At 45.6% G+C, this 27,724-nt stretch overlaps 1 protein-coding gene across 1 annotated transcript; it reads right to left on the bottom strand.

Moving 5' to 3' along the window:
• Positions 1–4,213: 4,213 nt before the first annotated feature.
• On the bottom strand, positions 4,214–24,927 carry CD9 (CD9 molecule). The gene is made up of 8 exons (XM_027701152.1): positions 24,727–24,927; positions 14,301–14,403; positions 11,247–11,344; positions 9,996–10,070; positions 8,990–9,082; positions 8,341–8,430; positions 6,461–6,544; positions 4,214–5,714 (listed from the first exon to the last, which is right to left on the bottom strand). The coding sequence occupies exons 1-8, from the start codon at positions 24,790–24,792 to the stop codon at positions 5,649–5,651; spliced, it is 675 nt and encodes a 224-aa protein (XP_027556953.1). The 5' UTR covers positions 24,793–24,927; the 3' UTR covers positions 4,214–5,648.
• Between the last annotated feature and the right edge of the window lie 2,797 nt (positions 24,928–27,724).

Raw genomic sequence — 27,724 nt, 5'->3', positions numbered from 1 at the left:
TGAGCTTGCTGAACACTGGCCCCACCTCTCCTCTGCCTCTGTTGTGCTGCTGATGGTGGGACATCACCTGAGCTCTGGAGATGTCCAACTCCCTCCTGCTGGGAACTCACTCTGTGCTGCCAGGATAACCAGGCGCTGGGGTATGGCGGGGAAACCCCAGCAGCAGAGCAGCCTCAAGGATGTTTAAAGCTATTTCTTTTAATTACAAACCTCCAGCTGAGGCGAGACTGTGGGTCTGGAAAGGGCTGTTCAGGACTCCCCCACCCTTCCAGGAGCAGGGGCGATGCTGGAGGCACAGCCAGAGCGAAGCCGAAAAACCTGTCCTGCGGTGCAGCTCCCCCAGCTCTCCTCCACCCTGCTCCTTCCTCACACACAGCCAAGGAGCAACAGCTGGAGATGGCAGCTCCTTTCATCCAGCAGGACCTGCCCTGTTCATGCTGCAAAGGGAGCAGGGGTGCTGGTGGGACAGAGCAGAAGCGGAGCAGTCCAATTGCGTGGCCAGTCGAGGACTAAAGGCCAGCGTTAGAACAAGGCATAAAAGGTCAGTTCTCAGCCACAGCCTGAATATCTATTGATCCTGAAATCAGCAGGGAGAGAAGAGAAGCATTCAACATGCCATGAATGGCTGCCTTGTGGATTCATTTTGTGGGAGCCACGCATGTGGAAGCCTGTGTCCAGCAGTGGAAAAATCTCACTAACCTATTTTTATCGCTGCCAGCAGAGTCTGGCAAATGTCTACATGTTCTAGGTTCATTTAGAAGTGACTTTTGATAGGGTTCAAGGTCCTCACTGCTGGTAGTTCAAATTAGGTCGTCTCCTGAGAGCTGCCAAGAGACAGAAACTGAAGGGGTGGCTATTTTATAATCATAATTATACAGTAGCCATAGGCATAAACCACCCCCTAAATTTAGAAACCCAACAAACCCCAGCTTGGGCTCTGTAGTTGGAGCAGCAACTCTTACCCAGGGACACCAGTCCCTGGTCCCCCCTGGGAAGTCCCTCATGGGTGGCAGCTGCAGACAGACCCTCACCTGCCCCCACCTTATCGGCCTGCTGCCAGCAGTGAAAAACAAAGAAAATAGGATGAAAAAAAGATGCTGGAGTAGTTGGAGGCAGCCTTGGCACTGTTTGTATCATCGCCTGCAGCTGGAGGCTGGCTGGGCAGCTCTGCCCAGGCTTGTAAACGCCTGCAAGGAAACAGGGCAGGGCTGAGCCTGAACTTCTCAGCACATCCCCCGTGGAAACAGCATCTGACTCACATTTATCGCTGGGATTTTAGGCCCCACCACCTTTTATCCCCTCCCCTCCTCCTTCAGGAAAATTGCTCTGAGCCCATCTTCTGCAAGGCTTGCTTGGACTTGGAGATTCATCCAAAGAGCAAAAATAGTGGAGATGTACAGGCAGTTCCTAAAAAACTGTCTGCAGAGACTTCATATTCTTTTCTCCTGATGGGTGGAGAGCAAGAAGTATAGTCCCGACTGGGAGAGCCTGTCAAAATAAATCCAGGCTTTTCTGTCTACTGGAGCAATTCCTTTGGGAGCTCTTTTGGAAGTCACCCTGCAGGTAACGACATCGACATCCTCCCCTTCTGCAAACACATCTTCTCTACACCCTCTGTGAGTAATGCTGAAACATAGGGTGGATTTAAGTTTCTGAAGTGTGTGAGAGGATAGGATTTACTCCAACCCTCCCAATGTGTGGGGCTCACCCCTTTCTTTCCACTGTAACCAGTTTCTTCCCACACCCTTTTCCCATTTCATGAACCCACTGTGATTTTTTTCCCTGGACTCGATGGTGGTGCTCATGTCCTAGGACTGCTAAAAATGGCAACATGTCCTACCACAGACAACTTTCCCAGCTCCACTATAAAGAATGAAGCTATTTTCCAGCAATAAACCCCATCCCCCTGGAAAACCAGGCTCTCCCTGCCTTGGTGCACCTTCTTCCAACAGAGCTGACCATGCAGTTGGCTCTCTATTCCCGAGGCAGGCTAGTTCCAATTTTACAAAGTAAGTCTAGAAATCTTTCTCCTGGCACAATTACTTTGCAGATCACCAAATCCAGCTTTCCTTAGGACTTCACTGCTAAATCCTTCCCCCTTAGTCAAACATTTTTTTTCCCCTCAATCTTGCAATAGGCTGTTTCCTGCTGCAAATTCCCATACTCTCCGTGTGCTCCGCTGCAGCACATAAATAGCCACATCTTTCAGCAGTTTGGCTTTATCTGCCCTTGTTTTCCTCACAGCAGCAAAGGGACACAGCTGAGAACAGCCTCAGAGCACTTCCCATCCCTGGAAGTGTCCAAGGCCAGGTTGGATGGGGGCTCTGAGCAACCTGGTCTAGTGGAAGGTGTCCCTGCCCTTGGCAGGGGGTTGGAATGAGATGACCTTTAAGGTCCCTCCCCTGTGACTCCATGATTTAACATCAAACACTGCTGCTAACACTGTTTGGTGCTTAAAGGGGCTTACATTACCAGCTGTCTTTTCTGTTATCCAAACCCAAGAAAGTACTTACATCCCACAACTCTTTGCTATCCACAAACAATTCCCATAGATATACAGAATGCACATTGTCGCATTTGGCCATAAAACATAGCTATTTTAAGCAAATTTACAACAACAAGTTAGCAGCACCTGTGTTTAAAGAAGAAATTTGCTTGTGTTTAGAAATAGAGCTGCTTAAGCCCTTTTCCTTTCTGGAGTGATTTCTTACATTCCAGGGAGGCTTTAACATAGCTGCACCTTTTGTTCACTGATGGAGAACTAGGATGGCATAGAAGAGACAAAGATGTATTTTGGTTTTGTATATTTTCCTTCATCCTATCTCTTCTTCCCAATAGACATCACATCCAAGCTCTAGGATAATGTTTTCCTGCTCCTGACTTTTTCCCAGCACCAGTACATGCTTCTCTGCTATCCCAAAAAACCTGGGCAGATGCCTTCTTAAGAGGGATCCCTCACTCTCTCTCCCTCCACAAGCATTTCTCCCATTCCTGCTTTCCAGAAAAAAAAAATCTATTACTGCTTTTGCACACCTGAGCCTCCCTCCATTACCTCACAAGTCACATTCTGTTCCTGCCCTACCTTGATGATGGGAACTTGCTCCCTGCTCAGACAGTCAGTGCTACAGACTTTTAGGGTTTAGAACCCAATTCTTCAGGAAATTTGATCACAATTGCTACCTGTAAAGTGAAACTTAACATATAACTCAATAATATTCATTGCTGAAGCACTTATTCCAGGCTAGTTTGCTCATCTTAGGATGAGGGCAACAAGGTTTTTCATCTGTAGCCCATATTTTTGCTAAAAGGAAAGTAATACTCCAGTAATAAAGATCAGCTCTGTCTTCTCTGGTAAAACAAGACTTGCCCTTCTGCTGATTCCTCAGAAAACACCAACTTACATTCACAGGATGTTCAAAAAGAAGGGCATAAGATGGGCTACAGGGCTTAATAAAATACAGGGGGGTGGGGGCAGGCATCAGAGCAGAGAGCATTGCATGAACGCTGAGCTTAAGGCAGCAGCTTTGCAAGCTAAAGATTAACTCCCAGGGAAACTCCCTCCAGCTTTTGTGGAACGCAGGAACAGTGGCAGTTTATTCACTTAAGTCTTCTGGATCTTCAGCTGAGCTGGGTGTCAGTTTGAGAGTTTCCTCTGCAGCCCCTGCCCAAAGCCACGTCCCGCTCTGAGGTGCTGAGCCTACAGCTCCATTCTCCTCTCCCAGCTTACAACCCACTGCCTTTCCTTGGACTCTGCCAGTGGAACAGGGCAGCCCAGGGAGGGGGTGGAGTCACCATCCCTGGAGGTGTTCAAGAAATTACTGGATGTGGCACTCAGTGCTCGGGTCCAGTTGACAAGGTGGCGATTGGTCAGTGGAAGGGTTTGATAATCCTAAGGGTCTTTTCCAACCTAAATGATTCTGGGAAGAGGGAACAAAAAAAACCCCAAGGGCAGCTGAAGTCAGCAGTGAATTTCATGATGGCTGACAGATTGACTGCAGCTCTTTCAGGTGCCACATTCAGTCTTCACACACAGAATTACACAGCTGACAAAAACACCACTTCAGTTCTGCAAGAGCTCAGGGACAGGGTGGGTCTCAAATTCCCGTGGGACATTTTTTTCCCCCTCCAGGTTCTCACATAGACCCACAGAAGAAAATTAGATCAGCTCCTTTCAGGAGTCATTACACTCTCTGCAAGACACACAGAAGCATGATTACCATTTGAATTTTTTTAAATTCTTTTTTCAGAAAGCCCACGAACACAGAACAGTGCAACATATTACAGAGGAGAGCTGCATGGTTGCCTTAGACAATTGACAGTGGGTAACACAACGGTGGCAATACATTCATGCATCGTTCAGAGCTTCAAAAAGAGCCCAACCCTCACAAAATCCAGTATTTCTCATAGTAAATACCAACCTCCTTGCAAGAGAAAAGTGGGAACAAGCAAAGAATACCAAGAGATATTTTTGGCACCCAGAGGACAAAGACCAGAAGCTTCTGAGAACACAGATGAGATACTACAGCGAGGGAACACGAGGTATAGCACATCAACTTGCTGGTGAGGACCCCATGGGCAGCCCCCACCAGAAGGTATTTGAGACAAAACCCACTTAAAAAGCCATTTAAAGTATGGGACAAATCGGTAATTCTTCAAGCTAAGGGTTCCACACTGATGTCTCCACTCTCTCCCACATCCATTTTTTAACTGAAACAGGATAAGCCACAACTCTGCAACTGCAGAGCTGGACAGTAACTTCTCATGCAACTTGTGTTTATTCCACTTGGAAACCTGAGATTTGGCACACGTGTTGTAAGCCCTTGAGATTGTACCCCTGTGGCTTTGGAGGAACAAAGCACAAAGCCAGCCAGTGCAAAAATCCTGAGCAAACACTAGGGAATCTGCCTTGCCCAGGGACCTAGGCCATGCTAGGTGCCAGGGGACAGTTCTGCCAGCAGACAGGCTGATGTAAGGAGGCCCAGCTGGCTCCAGAGCAGAGCCCAGCCTGGCTGCATCAAGGCACCAGTGCCTGCACATCACCCTGGTGACACTCAGCCTTTGCCACCCTCCAGGAAGGCGACAGTAAAGTGTTACTGCAGTGACATTTTAGGAATGTTGTTAAGACCTGCTTTTGTTCACACACGCCAAGGAAAGGAGGAATGGCCATGCCTTCCCTAACATGCTCTGACAGCATCTCCCACTCCTTGGAATTCCCTTCAAACATGGCATTGACATAGGAGTTATTTCCTGCTTTGTACTAAAGCCCTAGTGATTTAACACTTATCACGTTATGCAAGTTCCACTCCATGCTATGCATCAAACAGTAGGATTAATCAATACAGCAACATCTCTCCTCCCCCACAAACAATACAATACATCTTACTCTTTATTAAGTATCAAATTGTCTCCAACATAAATTATATCCAAATTATGTAAGTTTCAAGAAAGTCAGACATTTTATGTACAATATTTGTGTTGAGTCAGATAAACCTTTATCATTTTAACCTATAACATAAAAAGCAAAACCTACATCAGTACCAAATAAAGCATTAAAAAGGTAACAAATATATAACTTTTTAGAAATGCTCTCAGAACACTAAAGTTAATGACAAAGATTTTATAGTGCAGGAGTCTTGGGTTTGTAGCTCTTAGACCATCTCTCTTTCCCTGCGGATGGCACAGCAGAGAATCATACTGAATATCATGCCAATAACCTGTAAAGAAAGCAAACAGACTGGAAATCAGGAAACCAAAGCATGTTCTTTTATCAGCATGAGGACAAGCACAGCTGCTCTTCCCAGCCCAGAGGGCAAATTCATTCTGTATTTATATACTCTATTCTGCAGTACCTGCCCCTCCACCCCCAAAGTTCATTCTGTTCTCATGAATCCCCTTCACCTCAATATCTGAAAATAGATCAGCTGTAAACCACTGCCATATCTCCTAAGAAATCTTTGACCATCCCAGCATATTTGCATCCATCTTCTCCAGAGAAGTCAAACACAAAAGCGCCTTAGTGCTTTTAGTGGCACTGTTTTCTTAGTGGCACTGTTATTTCAGTTCTCTAACAGAGCCTTTAGCTGTTATAAAGGGCAGAAAAGCAAGAATCCCCAAGAGATATGCAGATAAAGAACCCAAGAGATACTGAGATGAAGAAGTGGGCCAGCAACATGACCAACACATCTTCACTCTATACATACACCCCCCTCCCCTCCGATATGATTTCACCACTGCTAAAGGTACAAGGAGACAGATCCCAATCCAAAATAGAAGCAGGGATCTCTGAGACATCCCAGCCTCTGCACTGCCTCAGGGCCCTGCAGCACACCCCCTGATCCTGCTGGGGCTTGTCCTTAGTGGAACAGCCGTGTGGGCTGCTATGCCAGGCACTGTTCTACAGACTCCTGCTCTAAGTATCCTCTGAGCACACAGTATCCCTCTAAATAATCTGGGAACTCACCATCATCACAGCAATGCAAAGGCCAACTGCTCCAATGACATTGAATTTTGATTTGAAGACGTCATCGATGGCAGCAGGGCAGGACTGGAAAGCACAGACAGTTCATTAGTGTTTCACACACACAACAGGTTTGTTTCTGCTTGTTTGAGCTCAAGTCTGCTTGCACTAGAGAAAGCTTTCTTTGGAAAGCTGCTTTCATCTGGCCTTACTTTCACATCCTTAAACAAAGCCAGGGATGTTCCAACACAAGAGCTGGTGCAGAAGTTTAAATCTACTCTTCAAGTCTCTAAATCTCTTAACAGCACCTTGGCTACAGCAGGATTCCCTTCTCAACACCTGCAGTTTATCAGGTAGATCAGGACCAACAGCAGTTGTACTTGTTACTAATGGCTGTCAACACTTAAGCTGCTGCTGCACTGCTCATCCCTTCTCAAAATAGATTTGAAGCCACTCTTGATATTTCCAGTTGTTACTGGAATTTTGCAGACACCTTATGGCCCCACACTGCATGGGAATGGCACGATATCCTGGGCTGCATGCATCCCTGGAATGGGCAGACTCCCAGAGGGGCCAGTTTGATGATGCCAGGACAATGAATTACCATTGCAACTGAAAAAAATAAAAGTGTAAGTACAGTCCCTTCCCCAGAAAAGGCACGTGGCAGCCAAGAAAAAGGTGGCATTTTTACAGAGGTATAAATCTTTAAAAGCCTGGTAGCTGGTCAAAGTCTCATCCCAGCTCCTCTCCTACTTGTTCCAGCAGCAAACTACAGTGAGCTGCTGAAAGCTACTTTTTTTCCGTTGTTGTTCCGTATCCAGTCCAAAAAAAAAAGACTGAATCAAGGATTAAAGGGATATACTGGCAAGGATGAATCAGTTCAATCAGAACACCAATACACCACTGCTTCTTAGAGGCAACACAAATCAGCCACTCCATTACATCCCTTTGATCCCAGTCTATCCACTGCTTTTTTACAGTCGGGACTGGGCCATAAACACATCACAAGATGGAGTCAACTGATGAATAAAACACACAGCAGAATAAAAGCAAACAGTAGGAGCTGCATGCTGTCTCAGCTGCTCCCATACACTCTAACTCATAACAGACTGCATGGGCAGGACTAAACATTCAGGTGTGACAACAGATTGAAGGTCTCATGTGGTCACATATTTCAAGTTGTCACAAGTAAAGTAAAAAAAAAAAATTAAGTCGTTAATGGAATTAATGGAATTCCATTAAGAGCCTTGTTTTCTATTGGAAGACTCATACAGACTGTCTTGGAGTATGAAGCAAGGCAGTGATAAGAAAAAGAGGAAGAGGGTTAGTTAAGAGCTATACAAGTTGCCTCTCCTGTTATCTGTGGCACACAGGCACCTCTGCAGCAATATTCCAACAGGAAAACCTGACACAGAGAACTGCCTTGACAGTGACAAACTCAACAGGCTACCAATGCATCAACCCCCTCTCCTTTTCCTTGCTAAAACTTCAGACTTGCTCCTGCCTCCAAGCTCTGTCTCCCTAACCAAGAGGGGAGGTGACACTCCCAGGGAAGCACCAGGAAGGTGCTGTGGCAACAGGAGCAGTGAGGAGAACAGAGCTCTCTTGCATTATGGGTTCATTTTAGACAAAGTTCTGATCTTTCCCTGTCCACCCCATCAGTCTGTGACACACAGACAGCACATTTCCTGTGCAAAGCCAGATTTCCTGCTGACCTCGGGTGTTCTTTCCACAGTAACAGCAATAAACAGACTGATTACAGACACAGATTGGTAAGCAAGTGTGACATGGGAACTTTCCCCAGACTGGAAGGGTTTACTCAGAAGTGTGTTTCTCATTCTCCTCATTGGGCAGAGCTGATGGTGAATTAAATCATGCTTTACCTTTACAGTGATTGCCTCAGCCAACGTCTTTTTCGGACAGGTTTCCATGTATATCTGCTCAATACTTCCAGTAAGGCCACAGCAGTTAAGCTACAAGACAAAACAGGAAAAGAGAGCCAGGTTAAATAATCCTTATTTTTGCTCAGTGTCTGGTAAAAAAACAGAGAAATAAATTTGATTAGTTTTTATTACAGACCTTAGCAAATTTGAAGTTCAGTCAACGTGACTGCTATAAAACCAAATTTTAAGAAGTCTTTATTATGTTAAAGGACAAGGTTCTGAAAGGAAGAGAGCAAGATCTCACTAAGTACACACACATTTATTTTGGTGACAGCTTGTGCTCCTTACAGACACAGAGATGGACTCCTCACAGATACACAGGTATGCATTCTAGGGTGTCTCTAGCTCAATATCACAGATCCAGGGTTTCCTAGCCTGCTTCTGAGCTTTACAAAAACAAGAACTAGTTCTAGGCACTTCAGAGGGACATCCTGAATTCACTGATACTTCACAAAGCAATTTGTTACTAATAATGTTTTGGTTTCTTCTAGTTAGTAAGGTACTTGACTTGTACAGGGGAGTGGATGACATGGAGAACAGAGTGAAGAAGCTGCATTACTGTCTAGTTTAAGTATAACCATGTACTTACAGCGAGCTGAAATGCTGTCAGGGTCTCTTTGGCACCTGGTTGAGTTCTCTTCTTATAGGTGTCCGTGTAGAACTCCTTCAACTCGTCAATAATCTACAGGACAAAGAGTTGTGGTGTATGACTGTCTTACCTTAACATTATTGTGAAAAACTTACATTGAGCAAGTCAGTCAACAAAAATTCTGCAGCCTGCAATACCCATTCTTTTGACACGTACAAATAGATGGTGAAAAGAGAGGGTGGACAGTATTTCTCACCTGAAACAAGTGAGCCTAACTCTTAAAAGCCACACCTGAGCAGCTAAGACTGATTTCCTTTCCAAAGCTCTGAGCTTCACAAAAGGAATGAGAGAACCAAGTCTTTGCCCACCGGTTGGCCAAAAATATTCACTATTGCACTCCAGAAGGTTTTATAATCCCCCTGTTGTATCACACAAGCAGAAAAGCAACCCTGGTCACCAAGCATCTTATTTTGAAACAAGACAATCTTGATTGTTTGTGAGGGACAGGCCACCAGGTGCAGAAACACTGAGCCCTTAGCTGACCTGGCTCCTATCTGGTAAAGCTTCCCTGACAGCTTATTTCATTTCCCAGCTCTGCCAGGTACTGCCTAGAGGGCAACTCTAGCAGGCAACAGCCTCTTGGATTCTGGCTTTCCTGCTACAGTCTCATTTAGATATTAAATTTCTTGCATTGTTTTGCTTGAATCAGTCTTTGCATCCCCCAAACTCCCTGGGTAATGAGGATTTGACTCATACTGGTATAGATCTCAGTAGACTGCTAACTGTGGGCACATTACAGAATCATGGAATATTTTGGGTCAGAAGGGAGCTTTAAAGATCACCTAGTCCAGCCCCCCTGCCATGGGCAGGGACACCCCTCACTAGACCAGGTTGCTCAGAGCCCTCCTCCAACCTGGCTTTGAACACTTCAGGGATGGGGCAACCACAGCTGCTCTGGGAAACCCATTCCAGCATCCCAACACTCCAGCTTTAAAGAGCAACCTACCTTTTCCTTATTTGAAAATCCCCAGATTCCAGCAGCAATTTCAAGGGCAAAAATCACAAAAAGGAAGAAGAAGAACTAGAAAAGAAAGACCACATTATTAATGAAGACCACAGCACCACACACATTTACTGCAAGTTTGTCCAGACTTGGGGGAACTGTCACTCAGTGTTCCCAGCTGGAGGTCTGGAACATTGGTAAAACAAGGAAAGGGGACACATTGCACTGGGTCAGCACTTCTTCCTGGGAGTGTCAGAAAGCCTGGCAGTGCTCTCCAAGCAGAAATCCTGCTTTTTGATCAGTGTTAATTAAAGCCCATCATCTGTTAACTCAGACTTTGAAGTTGCCCAAGTCACTCAGACACATCACAACAGCTGACACCACTTCTTTTCCCTGGTTTGTCACTCCTATTGCTTTAGGAGTCATTACTTAATCCCTAGCTTGCCACCAACTCCCACAGAGCTTATGGTCACTTTGTTGTGTATCCCATAAAATAGAAATAAATGTGTTCTCTGTCTTTAATTGACTACCAAGTCCAAAACACCACTATCATTTAAAAGCACTTTAAAGAGAGATACTCAGAATTACAAAGGGCTAGAGGCATCATTTTGCAAGAAATACTTGAATTTAAGTTCTTCCATGACACAGAAGGGGAATTGTTCTTTCACTGGCTATAGTAGAAGTCTTTTATTAACCAAGTCTTCTGGTTATTTGGATGAGTAGTTCTGCAAGTGTACAGATGTGCATGAGCCCAGTAAGCTCAACTGGCCCCTCCAGTCTGAAGACAATGAGGTTGCTCTCCCACAATTGGCTTGCAGAGCAGTTGTCAACCAGAAGAGCTCATCCTGTGATTAGGAACAGTAGAGGCTTGTTGTTTCAAGGATCAAATACCACAGTTCTGGTCTCAAAGACTAAAGATTGCACAACTTTCAGGGTCCAGGATAAACTGTCTAGTAAATAGCATTACTCTTATCAACACTTTTGTTCTGTGTTTACAATACTCCCAGTTCTTGACACTTCAGTGTCTGAGTATGTCACACATTCAGCCTCTTGATTCAAATACAGCATGAACATTTGGGTTTAGGGCCAGAAATTAAAAAGTGTATTTACATTTTACCATTATGCAGGTGACCATGAGTTTAAACACTGCAGAGGCAAAACAATCACAATCTGCTGCCTTTTAACTGCACCATAATATTTTCCTTCCTCTCCCACCATGCTGCTAAAAATTTAGGCACTACTCTGAACACTTACCAGGCCAAGCATGCACTGAGATTCCTGTGATGCACCACAGCATCCCAAGAAACCAACCAGCATCATAAGTGCCCCAGCTCCAATAAGGATGTAAACACCTAGGGAGGAGAACAGAAATATATATATGGACTAGCTGAGACCTCCAGCAGCAAGGTATGAAATCAGTTACTCCACACACAGCATTTGTAGCTTTCACCAAGGTTTAAGTCACTTTACTGAGGTGTTCCAAGAAAAGAAAAAAAAAAAAAAAAAGCCTGTGCTTAATTTTCAAAGCAAACATCTCATAACTTGCAGGGAAATATACTGATAAATAAAACCTTCAACTTGTAACAATTAATGTGTACCACTGCTGCAGTTTCACAAGTTTCAGAAAATGGGCAAAATAAAGCCATGTAAAACAAGCTACAAGACACTTTTTAAAGCTGGCTCAGAGCCAGAGTTATCAACTTATCTTCAGGTGAAGGGTGTGTTGCAGTTAGAGCTGGAATAGCGATTTATCAACAACTGAGAGTTCTTGAAGCAGATACCTCCTCAAACTGTAACAAGTGTTGGAGCTTGTAAAATATTCTGCCCAGAATTTAGGTAGTCAGTGTGGTGGAGCAGAGAAAGCAAACATTTCTGGGCTAAAAAAGACTCCATTTATGCCCAATCCTCTGGCTCCTGAGCTTGGGAACTGCCAGCCTAAGCATCATAGCTGAGAGCCAGTGAGAGCAGCAAGATGTAGTGAGCAAAACAACTCCCAAAGGATGGCAAGAAAGTACGACTGTGGTGGTGAAACGTCAAAGAATCAGCACAACATGGAGAATGAGTATGACATTTCTATCAATATGGACAAAAATACAGTTCAGAGGCCCAGTCAATGCTAATTAAAGAAAGCCAGATGTAAGCATTTGCAAGTGATATATTCTGGATGCAAACCAATAAGATCAGCTGCCAAAATAAATATCTGTTTGGTTAAGCACATGTAAGGGATTAAGCCTGACACTTCTTATCAGCAGGAAATTCCTGCACTGATTTTTTTTTATCCCAGCTTAAACTTTCTAATTGAAAAATTAAAATAGGAGCCCATCACTTTATTTTCAGTTCTACAGAAAGCCTTTGAAGTAACTTGCTTTGGTACTGGGTGCAAAATGACAGATTCTGTTCATTTCCTATTGGAAACTGCAGTCAGTAACTACTCCCAGAAAAGTAAGTTAAAAGAGCAATTCCTATTAAGCTTCTTTTTAAAACTCAGTTTAACCTACAGAGATTTCAAGCAGGTTTCACTGGCTGCATTCAACCAGTAGCTTTAAGTATCACATCATAAAACTTTTATGTTTCAGGAGGTGAAAGAGTTGTTTTAGACTACCCAAAATAAGACTTGTTAAATATTTAGCTCAAGAGCCAAGTTTAGATTTCTGTTCCCTTTCCAAGGTCCACCTAAAAGCATGTGGAAATCTTCCTGGCAGCTGCAAGAACCACCCAGTTTGCTGTGATGCCATCGTATCAAGGGCAAAAATACAAGTTTTCTCACAGATAAGCTTAAGAGGCTGCACAAGCCTAACTCCAACAAGCCTAACTCACCATTCCTACCAGTGCTCCCTGTAGGCACAGGCTACCCTTGTACTATGAGGCTGCAACACAAATAGCACCTACATGCAGGTCTTCACTGACCCTTCAGGCACCAGTTTGGGTGTTGTGACAGTTTGAGTAGCCCAGCACAGGGGCCAAGTTTTTTGGTAAGAGAAAGACCAAGCCATCCACCCTGTGAAAGGCCAGTGAGTGACACCATAGAGGACCTGGCAAATCCAAGGACTACAGGGATGTGAAATATCTATGCATAAGGATTGTCCAAATTGAAGATGACAGACATTAAGAAAGGTACATATTTGAATTTGCTTTCTTCCCATCTGTTAGAGGTCTTCAAACACAGCTGCTTTGTTTCACAGATTCATGGGATGGCCTGGGTTGGAAGGGACCTTAAAGATCAGCCCATTCCAAACCCCTGCCATGAGCAGAGACACTTTCCACCACAGTGTGTTGTTCTAAGCCCCGTCCAACATGGCCTGGAACACTGCCAGGGATGGGGCAGCCACAGCTTCTCTGGGCAACCTGTTCCAGGGCCTCACCACCCTCACAGGGAAGAATTTCTTCCCAATACTTGATCTAAATCTACCCTTTCAGTCTGAAGCCATTCCCCCATCCTGTCACTCCAGAGCCTTTTGTTTTCCAGCTGAACAATCCAAATTCCCTCAGCTTTCTCTCATAGGAGAGGTGCTCCAAGGGTTTAAGCACCTCCAGGGGACAACTACCAAAGTCTATGTGTTTCCCACCCAAGCCTAGAAGTGACCATAGATGTCAGAATCAGAGTTCATATAAAATCCAATTCAATTAGGAACACCTATGACACCAGCATAACAAACTGAAAATGTGTGTGTCCCTTAACTGGTCATACTGCAGACAGAATATGTCATGGAATAACTTCCACCTGGGCTAGTTGAAGCTACACTGATCCAGGTTGGCTGGAATAGTTGTTCATACAGACCAAGATGTTTATCCATCCTTCCCATTCTGTTCAGTATAAATTAGCAGACGTGGGCATGTAAGAATCAGACCACAGTACACATGCTCCTTCTGAGAGATGAGGCAGAGCTGTGGGTTTGGGTACCTTAGGTTGGTCACTTCAGAAAAAAAAAAATTAGTTATTGATGCCATCTGTGGTTACTCATCTAGTTTGGTGTGAAACTCTGCTGACTCATGTTGTGAGGAGCATCATAAAGAGACATACTCTGTGTCTACCAGGAGCCCCTGGGATTACAAAATGCTTAGCAACAGCAACCAAAGAGGAACTGCAGGATTTAAGACGGGAACAAGGACGAAGTGCCAAGAAACCACTCGCGTGACAGCGCTGCTGTTTGCACCAGAGCTCCCGAGAGCAGCTGGCCCCCAGCACCAGCCAGGGGAAGATGCTCTCTGCCCCACCGAGGCTGTGTAGGGCTGTTTTGCCTTCACCCTTGAGGAAGACAAAGGTTTCTCACAGTCTGGCCATCATGAGTGTGATCTGTCCCAGCTCACCTGTGTAAAACGTCGTCTGGTTGGATTCCAGCTCAAAGACGCTTTTGGTCTGTGAATCAAAGTGAAGCCATAGTCCAACTGCAAGAACTGCTGTCCCTGCCAGCTGCAAGAACAAGGAAGCCTTGTTAAATAATACCAATTAATACATTCACCCTTACATTAGCAGCAACATCAGAAGCAAACACAGGACACAGCTTTTATTTAAAGAGCTGATGACAAAGGACCAGCATAAAAGGAGGGGGACACCAAAACATGAACAAACTTCGCTCCAGACACGAGGCACCTTGTTGACAGATGCTTTACATAATATGAAGTCCAATGCCACAGGAGAACAAAGCCATTTTTGTTCCTTAGTAAAAATATCCAAGGTTTAGCCAAGTGTCAGTATTTCCACTGACCCCTCCACCCATTGTTTCATTCTGTGTGACTGCAATGACACTGCACGGCTTAGTGATCTTAAGATCTTCACACTGAAGGACAAGTGTATCACAAGCAAAAGTGTCTTGTGAGGCCAGCCAGAAGTTTTAGTGTATTAAGACTGTTAAAGAATTCAGTGTAGCATAGAGGGGAGTTCAGAAAGAGTGCTATTCCTTGTGAAACAGGATAAAACCAACCCATTAGGTCACCACACTGAGAGGAAAAAGATAGTGGCTACTGAAGCAGCAACATTGCTGATGTAGAGCAAAACAACCTAATTTTAGGTAATATTTAGTTTTATTTCATTATTATCTTTGCTGCATGCCTCCAGGTTCCTCTTAACATTGGTGCCTGTGTCTGCAGCAAGTCATTTTGTGAATAAATTAGCTTTTGGATAAAACATCTTGCAGAAGGCATCAGAAGGGTGTTGCAAGAAAGAGAGAATTGCCCTCTGGTAAGGCAAACACTAACAGCTTACTGTGAACAGACTGAATCCTCCCTTGAAAAGAAAAACATGGGGTTGTCTTGCATGTTTAAAAAAAAAAGAAGAAACCAGGACAAACTAGAAAGCTGGAAAGCATGCTTCTCAGCTCTTCCTTTGAGGGCCACTTAACTATCAAAAAAAAACTCTACAAAAGTGAGATGAGGACAGAAATTCCAAACATTGCAGCAGACATTAAAAATTTAAACTTAAAAGTGAGCAAAAAGTTCATAAATTCTGGTGCTTTGGTCAGGCAAAGAATACATGAAAAGCAAAAAAAAAAACCCAACAAAGCCTTATCTCTGATAAGAAGTTCCTTCTGGAAGGAAACAACATTCTTGATTTGCCTCCAGAAACTGGAAAACATTTATTAATGTCAACTTTCAGTGGGAATATGGACGGCATTCCCACAGAAAGCACCAGTGGATACATCCCTTCCACACCAAGCCCCTTGGTGTCTCCCCTAACTCTGAGGTGTGCCCTTCAAAAATAGGGACAGCTCTGAAGATTCACACAGGGCAGAGAATGGAGCTAAGAGAGGGTTTAAGGGAAAGGATATCCCTTGGAGCTTCCCAGCAGGAAACATCACAGCTGAAGTGCAAAGGATTCAGGTATCAGCAAAGGAAAGCAGGAGGCCAGCAGTGCCAAGAAAACCAGCATTTCTTGTATGGCAGGCCCCAGAGTCCCAAGCCTGCCTCAAAGAGGAGCTGCAGGGAAAACAGATCAAGTGATACACAACAAAGGAAGAGCCAAACCCAAGTGGAGATTTCCAGACCTACGCAAAAGGCACTTTGTTGGTGTCCCAGGTGCTTGCTCACAAAGCACACCTGCACATACCTCCTGCCTGCCTTGTGAGGGCTACACTGACAACATTAAGTTATGCTGAAGAACCTTGTTACGACACACCATGTCACAGCAGGGTTATTATTTCCATTTATTGTGCCACAGCAGCACCCTGAGGGGAGGGAGAGGTGCAACACGGGGACTGGCAGGGAGAAGGGTTGCTGCTCTACCTGCGCTCCTTGCTACAGCATCATTTCAAAAAGCCTTTGCAATCTCATCTCACCTCAGTGCCTCAGCTCAAAAACCAGAAGAGCTTAGTGATGAAAAAAATTCATGAACAGCTTCTAGCCTACAGTTAAGGCACCCAGTATTTAACCAACACTGAGACTCACTGCTGGGTCACTGAACAGTCTTCAGCTTTTATAGGGATCCAGACCCACATCATTAGAAGAAACCTACAGCTTCTGCTGGTTTTGCCAGGAACTCATGAACTGCAAAAGACATTAAGCCTGAGCACACCCAGCTGTTCTCACCTACCTACAAGCATTTGTGGCTTGACAAGACCCAGTGTTTGAGTAGAGAGCACTGAAAACAGAGCAGGGCACAGAAAAGGACTAAAACCCAGGGCTGATCCCCCAGCAGACCTTTAAGGCCAGAGTATTCAAATTGTGAAGAAACTTTAAGCCATACCACAACCATACAGATAATCTTAAAACTGCAGGCAAAGGAGAAGGCTTAGTTTATGACCTCCTCAGAAACAAACTGGTTGGTTCACATTAGGGAGAGATGGTGTACCCAACACAGCTCCTCTCAAAAAACAAAACTTCACCCTCCCTCACTACCACCCAGAGTTAAGTGGGGGCATGTTTTCTCCTTGGAAGAGCAGCCACTCTGTGGAAAAGGTGAAGAAGATGCCAAAAAAGCAAGAGACTTAAGGGATCATAGAACAGTGATAACATCAGGCCAGTGAACTACTCCACAGCACTGAAAAACTGGTAGAACTAAATAAAGTGGTAATTCTCTCCATGTTGGACTAGAAATAAAATGCAGCTCCTTCTTTCAATAATAAGCAACTTTTTGTCCCAGTTTCTTAAGGAAAGCAGACTTGTGTTCTCAAGTTTGTGCTCTTCCTACCCACACTGACCACTGAACTAAAAAAGGCAGTTTTAAAGCAGAAGGCAAGTAACTCGAAGCTTCAAATTTCCATCAAAACAAGGAGAAACAAGGACACACCAACACCAGCCTCTGAGGAAGAGGCAGGCACAGCCCTGTGGGCACTTGGCAGAACCTCTGACCACTCAGGCACAGCAGAGGCTGATGCACAGGCACTTCTGTGCTCACCAGTGCGGTGCCAGCAGGTTTGGCAGCTGTGTTTTTCCTCCCTGGGAAAGGGGTGCAAGCCCCCTCCCATCAGCTGCACGGAAGCAGATCCCCTGGAGACCCAGCTGTTGGGGCTTTTTTGGAAATCCAAGTGTTTTGCCACCTAACAGACCTGTTTTGTCATAGGAGTTGAGCAACAGGGAGTGTTTCTAAGTAGATCTATCCTGTGCTGGAAAAGAAATTTAACAGAAAAAGAATCGCACTGTGTATTCCTGAAGTTGGTCTCTTAGTTTTGCACACAAAGTTAGGAGCAGGTTTGTGTGCTTATCAGACATGTAAGGTAGTATGTTTCTGTAGTGACAATTACAGAAAAAGAAGCTTAGAAGAGAGGTTGTTGTTTTTTTTTTCTATAATCAGATCAAAATGTGAAATTAAAGGGGTACTACTCAATCCTGGTATTGGAAAGTTTATGGCAGTGATTTTCCAGTAACATCATGCTACTGACTTCCCTGCTCAAGCTGATGAGCCTTCCTTGCTTTCCCCCAGCAACCAACCACAGCTCCCAGCTCATTTCTGCTCCACTTGCCCACTCTATGGCTGCAATGGACATGTGCTAAAAAAGGACAGAACTACCTGGTCATTCCTATTCAGTCCTATGCAGGCTTCTTGGGTTTTTTGCATCACATGCAAACATACTCCCCTTGTCTCAAAAGCTCACTCCTGCACAATTCTTTCTGCCTGTTGCAACAGGAAAAACAGCTTTTTTTGGTCTGTCTTCCTATCTTACACAGCCCTGCTGTGAAAGAATTCCCTCCTCCCATCCCACACCAACAAGTGCTCTCTCCAAAGTCAGCCCTTTCCATTGCTCTGCTCTCCTCCTTGACAAGGACATGATTTTGCCTCTGGTGTATCTAAGGGTGTGTCCCAGTTATTTATCTCTGATAATATTTTCTTTTAGCCTTCCATGTGCCAAGAGACAACTGAAAAAAGACCATAGTCAGGATACACTTAGGATAAGAAACAACCTGTCCATCCTAGAGGCAGGAGCCATACAGAACATTCTGCCTTCCTCCCCTCACCATCCTCGGCTAACTTGAACATGAACTTGACTATTCCTCAGCACAGAATACTATCAAGCAATTCCCACTGCATTCCACCCCTCCCTTCCCAACACCTGAGGTTTCACAGATATGGTTTCCCAGCAGAAGGCTTGCACAGGGAATAATTAGATTTAATGGTGCTGGTGTAAACACAGGTTAAAAACTTGAGCTTTCCAAAACAGAAAGTCCAATTTTGTTAACATATCCCATAGTAGCACAATTCGTGACACTGTTTTGGGAAGCTGGAAAGTTTCTTTTGGATTTCACCACTATTTTGCAAGGACCATTTTGTTTAGTCCCTTCTCACCTTGTCGCCTTGACCCATCCTGAGAAAGAACAATCCCAAGACGAGTACCCCACTTGCTACAGACACCTTACAGCATCTTATCTTTCCACAGGGGGAACCACCTCTCAAGCTCAAGGTCCAAGCACTTATCAAGTCCTTAGAGCTGGCAGATAAAGCTTTGGGAGGGGGACACCCTCCCTCAGCATCCAGCAGTTTACTACCACAGCCCTTCCTCCACCTCCACAGGGTGGGGGGCAGGGATAGGGAAGAAATGAGACACTGCAAGAACTCCAGATATGCGGCTCAAAGCCTGTAGAAAAAGCCTTTTTACATGAAACTGTGGGTTCTGCTATTTTAGCACATTCAGGCCCAGCTCACCTACAACCTGTACCAAGCTCATGGCATTACCTCCAGCAGAAGGGAAGTGACTGTGGAAATACAGAAATCAGTCAAAGATGAATACTACATTCAGTGCTGTCAGCTAAGCATTGCATCCAACAGATGTAATCACTAATTGATTTTTTTTTTTTCTGGAAGCAGGAAGGTATGTCAGGCTCTACACAACTGCTCCCTACGTAGGTTTTCCCCAGGGTATGCCAAGAGTACACTGAAAAAGCCACATCTTCACTTCATAGACACTTTAAACTTTTAGTTAAAGATCTGACTCTGCATAAGACAGACAAGCAACTTCTTTCTCACTGTGTAAAGACTGAACTAACAAAGCCAGGACCAGACCTGTGACAGTGCAAAGCAACAGGCAAAGAAATTGAGAACACTGAGTAGTAATGAACTGTCTTTTTCTGTCCTCTATAAATAAAACCCCATAAACAGTAAGTACAGATGAGGCTCATCATCACTCTCATCCCTCAATTACAGGATTAGCATTATCCACAACAGCACAGGTTTTCAAACTTCTTTAGGGGAAAAAAAAAAAAAAAGGCTTCCCTAACAGACGTGCAATGAGTGCTTGCAGTTACACAAGAAACTGCAGCTATTTGCAAACTTCTTTGGGAAAAAAAGAGGATAGGAAAGAAAGTATTTTCTTTCTGCTTAGCTAGTTTCAAGAATGTTGTGGCCTGTGTTAATGTCACAGCATTTATTGCAATAAAATGGTGCTCCAGTACAGTAGGAGCAGCATTACAGAATTCCTGAACCACTGCCAAGACTAGTACCCATTTCATACAAGTTCCTATTCAGAAGCCAGTCTACTATATTTGCAATTTGAATTGCAAATAGGAGCTAGGTCTGCTAGAACTCTAAGGACAAGTAGATTCACATCAGGTTTCTCAAGGCAACACAGTCCAACTCAGTCCTGACTTCACAGCACTTGAGTCAGAATACACTGAACTGAACCGAAGCAGCATTTTGATTTATAGTAAATCAGTTGATTACAGCAAGCTAAAGCAACTAACTTGTCCCTCCTGTATGTGCCTGCACATATGCATACAAACATGCATATTTACCTGTCCATCCTGCAAGTCCTCTGCTCCACTGGAGCAGGGAAGACCCTTTGAATTGCGACCAGCTGAGGTTATGGTTCAGAATGAAGTCACAGCTATCTTCAAGTCACAGAAAGAAAAGAGCTCTCCAGGCCTAATTTTGCTCATCTTTCTTTAGCAGGCGCTACCACAGACAAATGCATTTGCTCATAAAACACAGAACACTCTGGAGAGCAGGGAGCCAGGACAAGGCAGTTGCCTAATAGTGTAAAAGCAAGGAAATGACTTGCTCAAAACCTCAACCTGAACTCTGACTGCATGCTACAGCACTTTGGTGCCTAAAACACATTTCATTATAAATATTAGCAGCTGATGTCTTTGTGTGCCACAAAACTCACAAGGGGAAACTCCAGCACTTAAGTTTAAAGACGCAAGCCCTCGCTTTTTGCTCAGCAGCAGTGGGAGAACACGCAGGCGCTTGCCCGGCATGCGCAGAGTTGCTCAGGAACCCAGAGTTTTCCTAGGAAAAGGCTTTGTCACCCGGGTCAACAAGCCTGAGCAAACCTCGGGAGTTAAGGGTGTTCTGCTAGAAGCAGTCACTATTGCACAACTCCAGCTAATCAAGCACTGTTCACACTAAAGGCTGTTCAAAGCCAGCTTTGCTAAGACCACTCCACTGCTTGGGTTTAAGGCACATAATGTGTTGTTTCCACTGACTTCTTGCCAAGCTCAAACCAGCCTGGTGGGAAAAAAAAAAAAAAAAGTCTTTAAAGTTAAGTATCAGCTTCATCACCTCCCTCCCCCACCCCAAATCAATGCCAAACTTCTAAAGACCTGAACTGGTACAAGTTTCATTACAGAGCAGAATGCCAGGGATACCAGGGCCAGCACCAGCCGTGCCAAGGCAGCAGAGCTGTTTGCAAACCCGGGTGGGACAACACCAGCAAGGAGCCTGGTGCCTGCAGCAACACTTGTTCCAAAGGGAAATCACAGCCAGCCCTCATTCCCACCCCTCGAGAGGGGTCTGAATCACCCAACTTATGGAGCTATTCAAACACAGAAGTAAAACCCATTCTCTACAAGTGTAGTGCTTAACCCAACTTCAGAAGTACTTGTAGCAAACATCCACTGGTCTTTCCCAACCTTCCACTCAGGTCACAAGTAAGACTTCAACCCAAGCTCTGAAGTCCCAAAAGTTTCACTGAACACCGTGATAGTGTCCAGCCTTCCCAGCTGGAGAAAGGCCATCAGACCAGTTATCACCAGACCCAAGCACAACATCCTACAGGGTGCTCCTCAGAAAAGGTTATTAGAACAGGGTAGACAGTAGCATTTCCCAGGACTAACCTCCTGGTTTACATGTTCAGCACTTCAAGATTGTGCAAAGACACAAGATGGCACCTTGAAAGAAGAAAAATTAATCAAAGGCTGAACCCCATGTGAGCCAGGTACCCCTTCACCTATCTACTTCCACAGCACCTGCTGTGGAGAAAACACCACTGCTGTTCCCACAGTCAAAACACTTTTCTTCCAAAAGTGTCCCCTTTATAGGCTTAATACCTCACAGTTCTTGCTCACTGGCTCTTCCAATACAGTCAGGCCCCACCTATTACGTGGACAATCAGGATCCTACAGACCTCTAGCACATTTCCCTCATCTGTTTCCAGGCTGAAAAATCCCAGTTTCTGATGGCAGAAACCCTTCTCTTCCTTTCCTAAACATCACCAAGCTCCACTGTGATCCTCCAAGGTAGGTAGAAGACCAGAGCAGCTCACAGGACACCAGCATGCCATGGATTCATGCAGCTTTAGGCCAATCTTCCCTCTTCTCTGGGACCATCACTTCTGAAGCTGGTTTTGCTGTGTTGGGGCTGAGCACCAACCTGGTGCTTTTGTGAAGCCATCACAGATCTTTTTCTCCCAAGACTTCACTGCTCTGTGGCAGCATCTGCCCCTGAACCATCTAGTTGGTAACTCTAGGCTGCTTCTTTTGGAAGAATCTTCTCTGCCTATTCCAGATGCACCATGTGTGCCACTCTTCATGTATCCCAGAACAGCATAAAGCAAAAATCCAGCCTCAAATTCATTGCATTCCAGCCCTCCAGCACTGAGATGGATGGTGAGCAGGGAGGGTTACCCAATTGCAATGCATTTATAGCTCTGAAGTAACTATTGTGTGACCTGGGAGAGTTGATAACCAGCGTTTGCTGCTGTTTCTTCTCCTCTGCATCAAGGAGTCAGTTCAAGCCTGTGCAGGACTCAGAGACACATTATGGCACAGAACTTCAATAAGATCTCCCCCAGAAAAATGAAGTCCTGCAAAATGACACTCCCAAGACTCTAACACTCAGACCTATTACTGCCTGTCCTTAAGGACTCCCTGGGAAGCTCCCTGGTCCTAATGTGTCTGAAGAGGGGTTATTAGTTGGGTTTACTTTTGTAATTATTCCTAAACCTTTCCTCTGGCTAACTTTCTTGTACTTTTGTATCTGACCCACCAGCATTTACGAACCTTTATTTCCTTCTTTTCAATACAGCTTCAACTTTGGCATTTCCCCAATTTTTGTTTTAATAACCTCCTATACCAAGTTGTTTCAGCCTTTATACTTCCTCTCACCCTCCCTCAAGCCTCTGATGGATGCAAACACATGCCACCCAATATGCGATCCACAGATACCTGCAGGTTTGCTGCAGGCCTTTTAAATCCCTCACCGGTCCTTTTGAGGGCAAGAACTTATTTTTTAAAAGTGAGTAGAGAATTGCACTGTGGTACCACACTTCTGCTCAATGTACCTCCTTTACTCCACAGACTTTTCACATCTCCAAGGCTGTAGGAAACGTTAAAAGCCACCTTTCTTATTAGGGTGGTTTCCCTCTAGTGCTGCCAGCCCCAGGACACTTCTCCCTGTATGCTGTTCACTGAGGACTAACAGGCCTGATACTGCTACTTCATTCTTCCATAGAGGACACCATGCTCTAAACTCCCCCTCAACACTTTCGGCAGGGCACAATGACACATGGTGACTCCCAAAAGCCAAGGACTACTCCAGCTGGTCAAACACACACCTACCTCTGGGCTAACCCAAGCTGTTTGCATTTTACTGCCTCTTGGAGCTTCCAGACACTTGCTGGGATATTCAAGATGCATTAATCTCCCTTTATTTCTTTTTCCCCACATCCTACCTGGGCTCTGCCAGCTACTCTTCCTTCCCTCCACCCTGTTAACAGGTCAATCCTGCATCCACGCTTACTGAGCACTCAAAGGCGCAAGTAAAGCTTCAGAGCTTCATTACCACGACACTCCCAAGCAACAGGTACCTCCCGAGCCAAACAAAACCATGCTCTTTATTCTCAGCCCTGGGCCCCAGAGAACAAGGTGGCGATGCGCACGTCAAGAGCTTCTTTGCAGCAACAACAAGCATTTTTGTCCTATAAAATAGTTTGTAGAAACTCTGTAGCTTTTAAAACAAACAAACAAACAAAAAGACCAACCACAAAGCAAACCAGTCTGTTTCAACGTGACGTTTAGAAACTCACCGACCCAGAGGTCTCAGCCAGTGCTTTTTTTTTTTGGCTTTTTCTTCTCTTCATCTACAACCCTCTAGAGGGGACACCCTTGCTCACTCTCCTGATGAGTCTCGGGTGGCAATACTGCGCTTTCCTGTGTCAACTGCTTTTGCACAACTTCCCTCTCCGTTTTCTCAGCTTTGCTGAAAGCCACGCTTTAACTTGAGACATCACGAGCATTTTATCCATTTACCATTGCATCTTCCACTCATCCCACGTGCAATGCTGTAAAACTGGCTCCAGAAGAGGCTTCTTTCCGCAGCTCCAACTTAATTCCTCCACATCGGAGGGTCACAAACTCACTTCTCCACTGTGGCAAAAAACCCTAGGAAAATCTTTATGTTGAACCTCACACTCCCCACCAATCCATCGGGCACACAGGCAGCTGTGCTGCGCTGCCTTCGTACTTTTCCATGGAGCAGACAACGCTAAACTGAGATGCGCACTCAGAGCTTGGGAACAGCCACGACCTCTCAGCTCAGCCGTGCTTTGAGAGCCTGCCCGGCCAACCAGAGACGGGCAGGGCAAGAGAGAGGCAGAAACTACAGAACACAGTCTCATCCTGTGCTGGCGGCTGTGCTCCGACAGATCCGGACGAGTTCAGGGCTCCCTTCGCGAAGAAGCCGCGGTTTCGACCGAGGCTCCCACCGGGAGTTCACACACACAGGACAACCACAAACAGCTCCCCCCGGGCACAGCCCCGGCACCGGGAAAGCCACCGAGGAGCAGGACTCGCAGGGATTTTGTGGGAGAAGGCCGTATCTCCCCCCCGACACCGCTGGGGGGGAGCTGCCCGCAGCCCCAGCACCCCCTGCCCGCCCGGCAGGACACACAGACCGCCCTGTGATAACCGCGCTCCGACGGGAAAAAACCCCCATAAATAAAGGAGGGAGCACCTGGCACCCCCTCTCTCCTGCCGGGCGGCTGAAAGTAGGGAAGACGGCAAAGACAAGCAAGAAAAAACACGCAAAATACCGGCCCCCCCTCGGCCCCGCGGGCTCCCAGCGAGGCGGGCGCGGCCCCCGGTGCCTCACCCAGAAGATGAAGTTGAAGCCGAAGAGCAGGTACTTGATGCACTTGGTGCCTCCTTTGACGGGCATGGTGGCGGCTCCTGCAGGCACGGTCGGGGCGAGGCTCCCTCGCTCCGGCGCCGCTCCTTAAATCCGGCTGTGCCCAGGATCCTCCGGGGACTCCCCTCCGCCCGCCCCCGGGGCCGCCCCGGCCACCGCCCCGCACCTGCCGCCCGCCCGCCCCGCTCCGCCCCGCCGGGCCCGCCGGGCGGGATCGGGGACGCGGCGCTGGGAACGTGGAGCTGAGCGCGGGCCGGCGCTCTCAGGGAGTCACGGAATGCCCTGGGCTGGCACAGGGACCCGCAGGGATCATCCAAGCCCGGCTCCTGGCCCTGCGCAGCGCAGCACCAGCAATCCCACCGTGTGCCTGAGGGCGCTCCTTGAGCTCGGTCAGGCTTGGGGCCGTCCCAGTGCCCGACCACCCTCCGGAGGAAGAACTTTGTCCTAATATCCAACCAAACGCCCCTTCCCCACCCACCTGCCCCGTGCTCTTGCGTAGAACACAGAATCACAGACTGGTTAGGGTTGGGAGGGACCTCTGGAAATCACCCAGTCCCAACTCCCTGCCAGGGCAGGGTCACCTGGAGCAGGTGACGCGGGAACGCGTCCAGGGGGGTTTGGAATCTCTCCAGACAGGGAGACTCCACGTTCGCCCTGGGCAGGTGTTCCAGTGCTCAGCCACCCTCAGTGTAAATAAGTTCTTCCTTGTGGGGAGGTGAAACTTCCTATGTTTCAGTTTATGGCCGTTGCTCCTCATCCTGTCGCTGGGCACACTGAAAAGAGCCTGGCACCATCCTCCTGGCACCTGTCTTTGAGATATATGCATTAATGAGATCCTCCCTCGGTCTTCTTAGCCCCAGCTTCCACAGTCTCTCCTCCTAAGAGAGATGCTCCAGACCCCTCATCATCTTTGTGGCTCTCTTCTGGACGTTTAGTTTAAATGCATCAGTCTGGCTGAAATAGGTGTTTTCTCATACCAGATAAACTTACAGCATAGTTTAACTCCTTTAATCTTTCAACTATGTCTGTATAAAGTTATAAACATGCACTTTAGGAAAATAAGGTGGGATAAGTTTCAGCCTGCCAAGAGATCCATGCTAACTGGTTGTGCACGTGCCCTTAGGTCACCCCAGTTGTGAGAATAAACATGTTGAATTTCAGCTAAGAGTTTTCCTTTAATTTTAACTGGGAGTTCAGCACCCAACTTCTGAGCCTGTTAGCTCAGGAATGAAGGCTGAGGGCTTGTACCTTAATTTATCTTTAATACAGTGGGACTAGAAATTCAACAGGTACTGAGAGCCAACACCCCCCCCCCAAGCAAAACAGTAAGAACAGAGAAGCCTTACTGAAACGCAAATAAAAACATGTTGGAGTTATTGTTGCCAAAATAAATGATAAGACAGAGTACATTCCAGAGGTGATACAGTGGGGCAGAGACATTGACTTGGGCAGCTGTTTCCCAGAGCAGGTTACAAAACATTAATACCTTTCCATTAGAAAGCAAGGCAAAAAAATAAAGAGCTTGGAAAAATGCAAGGATGGTTGTGAGTAGCCAAACCGAGAGGCTTCTGTTGCTGCTGCAGGACAGGCATAAATGGCCAAGGGGAGTTTGGGAAGGGTGGCTGGCTGCTGCGTTGCTGTTTGCAAGTCATGTCTGCCTCTGCCAAGCATCCAAGTAGCCTGACTCTCTGAGAGTCCCAAAGCAGAAGAACAGGAGCTGTGGCATATTAAAGGATGCCATCAGAAGTTTGCTGCTGCTCTTGGTTTGGGGTCCCTACACAGGCTGGTAGTAGATGAGCTTGACTTGAGAGAGGAGGGCGAATGGTGCTTAACTCGAAGCTGACTCTACATCAAGCATTTTGGTTTGTTCTATAAAATAAGGGGAAGCAGAGGGATAGAGGCTGGCCACAACAAAATAGATCCAGCAAGGCTGAAATTAGTAAGAGCAAGTGACTAAACTCTTGTGTAAACTGAGCAAGGACAAGTCCTGCATCTCACTCTTGAGCTCAGACTCATTTTTGTTATGGCTTTTAGGTTGGTTTTCTTTTGTCACTTTGCCACTAAGAATTTATGCTGTTAGTTAATATCAGTAATATGGCTTCCCCTAACTTTCTAAAATTAAGGAACAAGGAAAAATATTGTATACCTCCTCTCCTGCCCTTGTATTATTAAACTTTTCATGCTTATGCTGTGTTAAAGGAACTCCCATTAAAATTCATGGGCAGTAGCCTTTTGATCAGAAGCCAGAAATGGACCTGTTGGATCAAAACCTCCTCTGAGTTTGTAAAAAATTAAGCTCTCCCCATTCATCTGGTGAATTAATTTATAAGGAAGTGAAATACATTTGTGCATCTTTAATATTCTCAAGAATATGGAATGAAAATAATTAGAATCTGTGCTCGTGTGGCTTTTTTTTGTCATTCCGTGTGAAGGATCCGGAGAGAACATTTGTGTTTCACTCTTCAGAGGTCTGATCATTTGGTAGATGCATCTTTCTGATCTGAAAGTTCAGTACCTGAACTTCTCTAATTACTGAAATGAGATAGTGATCAACTGATTTTCCGCATAATAGAAATCACTAATGGAAACTCAAGACCCTTGTAGAAGTACTTCAAAATGATTTATTGTTTTAAAACTTTGTATTTACGTGGGATAACAGGCATTTTGCATGAAATATTTATTATCTGCACTTAAAAATGGTACTGGATGGTTAAAGTGTTACTTCAGAGAAAGCAAATTCTGGATATTGATGATAAGAAACAATCTGAGTTTACCAGAAGCCTTTTAAAATTACCCTTCTGATAATCTAGACACAACAGTGACTTAGTTTTCATATACAGATAAGCTGAATTACTTTATTCTGCTTTAATGTGAAGCTGACTGTCCTGCTTGGGCCAACTGTGAAGTTTGTTTCTCACCAGAAAGGGTTTTCCCCTCTGGCTGCACGATCCAAAGGACCCTC

The sequence above is a fragment of the Neopelma chrysocephalum genome, unplaced genomic scaffold (genome assembly GCF_003984885.1).
Source record: "Neopelma chrysocephalum unplaced genomic scaffold, ASM398488v2 Primary Assembly neopelma1_149, whole genome shotgun sequence".
NCBI lineage: Eukaryota > Metazoa > Chordata > Aves > Passeriformes > Pipridae > Neopelma > Neopelma chrysocephalum.
This window is presented reverse-complemented; position numbering and strand designations above follow the sequence as displayed.